Raw genomic sequence first — 5,208 nt, forward strand, 5'->3', positions numbered from 1 at the left:
TAAAATCTTTAATATTGATTTTAATAACTTTATTAAAATTAACATTTTAAATAACTCTTTTTAATACATGCATTCTTCATTTGACTTGTAAAAAATGTTGTTAATATTAAATTTCATGCAATTTCTAAGTTCTGCAATATCTTTATAGAGATAGATATATATAGTGATCGCATGCTGATACGTTGTCATGGACTCATATATATATATATATATATATAAGCAATGAAATAAAATTCAATATAATAATTATTTTTTATAAATATTTTGATAATTAAAAGCAAGCGTTACATAGAAAAAAAGTTATTTAATTTAATATTGATTTCTATAATATATATCAAGATCATTAAAATCAGAAGATTATTTCCAGTAATTCTAATATTATTGTTATATTAATAGGTTATGGCATTTTATTTCACTTATTTTATTTTTAAAAGAAGTAATAATTTGATTAGTAAATGTGATAAGAATGATTTAACTGAGAAATAATAAACATAATATATAATAATAATAATTATTATACAATATACAAAAATGTCAATTGATGAAGAAAGAAATATTGTAGTTAAATTTTTAAATGTTTTAAAAAGTATGTTACTAATGATATTTATTTTATATTTATCTTTCAAATAATAAATAATAAAACTTTTTCAGTCATACATTTTTTAATAATTATATTTTATTTGTTTTCTATTACATTTCTTAAGTAAAGAAAAAAGATTATCCTGCATTTGAAGAATCTCTCAGTACATTACAAAATTATGCTGCATCAAAAGGTTTGATGGATGAAGATATTGATTTGTTAGTAAATATTATTATAAATACAGATCTAAGTTAGTATATTTCAAATATTATAAAAAATAAATAATTACATTTTATAAAAAATATAAAATAAGAAATATATTTAATAGGTGCTACTAAATTGGTATCTTTAGCAAAATGTTTAATTCCTCAATATAAAATATCTGAACATGCAGTTAAATCCATTATTTCTTGGTGTTTATCATCTATAAATAAACTTCCTCTTTCTGTATCCATCATTATTATGCAATGGATAATTGGTAATATTACTAATATTAATTTTTAATATTAAAATATAATATATAATAAAATAGATAGAATATTTGAGATTAAAATTAAAATATATGTTTTATAGGTATATTGGATCATCAATTAATAGATAAAAAAGTTATAAATATATATTATGATGTTTTTTTTTATATAATATTAAAAAAAGAAAAATTGGTAAATGTATTTTTTGTTTATATTATAATTCATATAAAAAATTATAATATATATAATTATATTTTCTAATTATAATTAGAAATTTTGATAATAATTATAATATATATATAACTATATTATAAATATATACTATATTATTATAACTATATATATAATATAGTAACAATAATATAGTTATATATTATTGAATATTTTTTTACTATTATCATAGGAAAGACAGATAGCACGTATTATTTATGTATTAACAAAACCAGAAGATGTAACACGTAGAAATATATCTAGATTATTAACCCTCCATCAGAAATATTCAAAACCACAAAAACATATTATTGTTTTATTGTCGTAAGTAATTATGATTTCAAATTTCTTATTTTAAAAATTTAATGTTTTAATTTGTTCAAAATTTATTTTAGATTATTTAAATCTTACAAACCTGAATTAGTTCCTGAAAAAATTCAATCTATAAATACAGAAAGTGTATGGAAACCAATACCTGAAGTTTTACGATTAATGTTTCAAGATGCTAAAACTCGTTTAGAAATCCAACAAACACAAGACTTACATTTGGAATATTTTAATTGGAATACATTTGAAGTAAGTGTAATAATTATAGAATTTACTTAAAAATAAAATTTACAGTTTTTTTAATTTTGACAGTCTAAGAAAACAAAGAAAACTATGACATCTCTATTACCATCTGTAGGATACTTCCAAATTGGTTCTAGTATTTTTCAAAAGAAGAATAAAAAATCTATTTTCGACATTTCTAGGTATATAAATAAATTTTATCATTGTAAATGTTTATTGATTTATATTTTTTTTTTTCTAAAATATTTCAGCATAGAAGAATTGGGAAAATTACAATTAAGTGTAGAATTACCATGTAATGCTATATCTCTTTTAAGTAATACTGCTGGATACCATCTTCTTACATTTAGCAATTTCCAGTATCAAAGTAGATTTTCTTATAATCTTTATAATACTTTAATAAGAGGTATATTTTAAATAATATGTATTACATCTATTTTTAAACATATGTAATATCTTTTTAGAAAAATGTTTAATGTTTTTCATTTCAGCATTTATGTTAGAAAATGAAAAATTTTCTATGGAAGAAATTAATAAGTTACTTGATATGACTATAGAATTTTCACGATATATGCAACAAGATATACCTGTTGTCAATCATTTTCTTGGTGAATATTTGTATTTTAATACAGGCGAATATCAATCAAAATTACTAATGTTATTACAATGGATGACTTCTCTATCTATCAGTGGTATATTTTCAATAAATGTATTTATTAAGGGATTCTATGCAAACTATTATATAATAAAAAATAATATAAATAAAAAAAGAACACTTTTAAGAATAATTTGTAATTGAATATTTATGATTATTATTGTGTGAAAGTATATATATATTCATATATATATTTTTTTTTAACATTACATATATTTAACAGAATTATTAGTAATCATATTAATTTAGAGAATCTTTTTTATTTTAAAATAAATAAAATAAATTTATATGTTAAAGGAATATAATTTAAAAAGATCTCATATTTTTTTAATTTTTTTTTAACGTGTATATAATCCCTTAATATTTATATATATATATATATATAAAAAACATATATTATAAAAATAAAATATTTTTAGATTTACAAGAAAAAATATTAGTACATGTACAAAATATGTTTTATGAATCATCTTTAATGATAAAATGTGAAATCATCAAAACATTAAAAATATTGATAACAAATTTGGTATGTTAAAAAAATTATTTTATTATTTATTTTAATTTTTATAATTTTTTATATCAATAACTTATAATTTTTTATATCAATAACTCAATTATTTTACATGAATTATTTTTATTGAAAGTAGATTAATATCAAAGTTAATATTAATAAAAAAATAATATAATTATTAATAAAATAGTACAATTAAATCTAAAAACATTTTTAAAATATTTTTTGTAGTTTATTAGTCAAGGATTTAAAGAATGCTACCATAAAACACCTGCACCATTTTTAGGACAAAGTACAATGGATAATTTAGAAGAAGTAATTCCTATTCTTACAAAAATCTGTGAAGAGCTTATTGTATCTGGTTTAAATATACATTCATATAATATTTTATTACTTTCAGAAGCATTATCATTTTATGAAGAGGTAAGTAAAAATATATATATATATATAATGAATAAATAATTATACAAATATAATAATAATAAGTTATTATTAAATCAAAATATTATTATATGTGAAATATTAATAATACAATTGTCTAATTTTTTTATTGAAAATATTTAGCTTTGTATATTGGAAAATCAAAGTACTATATTATTTTTTACATTAGCTCCTTCTGCAGTAATTTATGGAGCTTTTGTTACAAAACATCTTGCTATTTTATCAAAAATATGTAAATTATTATTAAGGTATATATCTTATTATTTTTTTTATATTTATAAATAATTTTTTAATTTCAACATTTATTCATAGATATCGCGATAGAAGTTTGCAATTAAAAACTCCTAAATTACAAAAGTTATTCAAGAAAAAAATTTATACAATATCTATTTATGCTCAAGAAATTGTTGAAGCATTATGGTATGATGAGGTATGTAAATATTCCATTTCAGTTATATCAGATATAAAAAAATATAATTAAAATATATAATTAAATATTAAAATTTTCGTTTAAAAATTAATTAATTAAATTAATTAAAAAGTGAAATGCAAATATTTACTTATTCAATTGTTTAGAAAAAAATTTTTATGATATTTTATGTATTATAAATTAAAATTAAATATTTGTTAAATAAAATTGTTTTCATTAATTTAATTTTTAGAAATTTTTGTATTAAAATAATTATATTGAAAGATTATCAATTAATTAATTATAATCGATAATATAAAAATATTATATTTAAAATATTTTTCTATAAAATCATTATAATTAAAAATAAAAAAACTACATGCATTTAATAATATATTTTTTGATAAATTTATATTTTTCAGCCATTTAAGAATCACAAAAATAAATATTTTTTAAAAGATATTCCAATGGATATGATGGAAGATTTAGAAGAATGCAATATAAATTGCCTTTTAAATATTAGTAATCATTATTCAGTTTTACCTTATAAATGTACATTGAGCAAAACTGGATTAAATATTAGCACAAAAGAGGTTAGTAATAAAATATAATTATTGTATATAATTTATGATAAAACTTTCAAAATAATAATATATAATAAATATTAATAAATACAATAATTTTTAATATTTAATAATATATCTTAGATAAAAAGTTATTTTAAAAACAATAACATTTTTTTTTAACAGGATGCTATGAGTATAGCTTTACATTATTATCCAACAATAAATGAATTTCTTAGTATATTTCAGAATTAATTATAATACTAAATATGAATATAAAAATGTTTATAATATTTTTGAAATTTATTTTTTATATTCAAAATATTTTTGTAATATAAAGATATTTTTAATTATAAATAAATTATATTTTTATTTATAAAATTTATACTTATGAAGCCAAGTATGTACATGAAATAAGTCAATTTAAATTAATCGTTATATTTTATTTCTTCATTTACATAAAAATTTTCATTTACAGTTCATTTAACAGTCTTTAATACATATATGCCTAATGAAAAATTACATATAAATTAATAATGAATGGCTTGTTCTTATATTTTATAAATTATACAGTTTTTTATTATTTTTTTATATTTTTCGTTTATATTTATTTTATTCGTTTCATACATTAATATTTAATATAAACATTGCAATAAATTAAAAATTATTCAATTTAAATAAATAAAAAATCATTTAATAGTAATCATGCAATAAGTTTCTTTGAGAATTCAATGAGTGTGAACATCTCTTAAATTCAAAATTTGTAATATCTATTGAATGTATTCTAAATACACATTGC

At 16.9% G+C, this 5,208-nt stretch overlaps 1 protein-coding gene across 2 annotated transcripts; it reads left to right on the forward strand.

The window, feature by feature from the left end:
• Window positions 1-508: 508 nt before the first annotated feature.
• Window positions 509-4,837, forward strand: LOC102678365 (centromere protein I-like). 2 transcript variants are annotated; one of them, XM_031513019.1, is made up of 15 exons: window positions 509-586; window positions 705-830; window positions 909-1,058; window positions 1,154-1,242; window positions 1,454-1,584; window positions 1,656-1,836; window positions 1,900-2,012; window positions 2,082-2,236; window positions 2,322-2,522; window positions 2,905-3,011; window positions 3,228-3,419; window positions 3,561-3,685; window positions 3,750-3,867; window positions 4,269-4,439; window positions 4,596-4,837. In XM_031513019.1, the coding sequence occupies exons 1-15, from the start codon at window positions 532-534 to the stop codon at window positions 4,662-4,664; spliced, it is 1,983 nt and encodes a 660-aa protein (XP_031368879.1). In that variant the 5' UTR covers window positions 509-531; the 3' UTR covers window positions 4,665-4,837. The 2 variants fall into 2 exon arrangements, with proteins under 2 accessions (XP_031368879.1, XP_031368880.1); XM_031513020.1 differs by lacking the exon at window positions 4,596-4,837 and having other exon boundaries at window positions 4,269-4,457.
• Window positions 4,838-5,208: the final 371 nt, after the last annotated feature.

The sequence above is a fragment of the Apis dorsata genome, unplaced genomic scaffold (assembly GCF_000469605.1).
Source record: "Apis dorsata unplaced genomic scaffold, Apis dorsata 1.3 scaffold_553, whole genome shotgun sequence".
Lineage (NCBI taxonomy): Eukaryota > Metazoa > Arthropoda > Insecta > Hymenoptera > Apidae > Apis > Apis dorsata.

Bases quoted from the DNA above. Each gene is read 5' to 3' on its own strand.
- LOC102678365 (XM_031513019.1), top strand. From the start codon at position 532: ATGTCAATTGATGAAGAAAGAAATATTGTAGTTAAATTTTTAAATGTT. The intron at 3,686-3,749 runs GTATATATCTTA...ATTTATTCATAG, and splicing joins ATATGTAAATTATTATTAAG to ATATCGCGATAGAAGTTTGC. The intron at 4,440-4,595 runs GTTAGTAATAAA...TTTTTTTAACAG, and splicing joins TAAATATTAGCACAAAAGAG to GATGCTATGAGTATAGCTTT.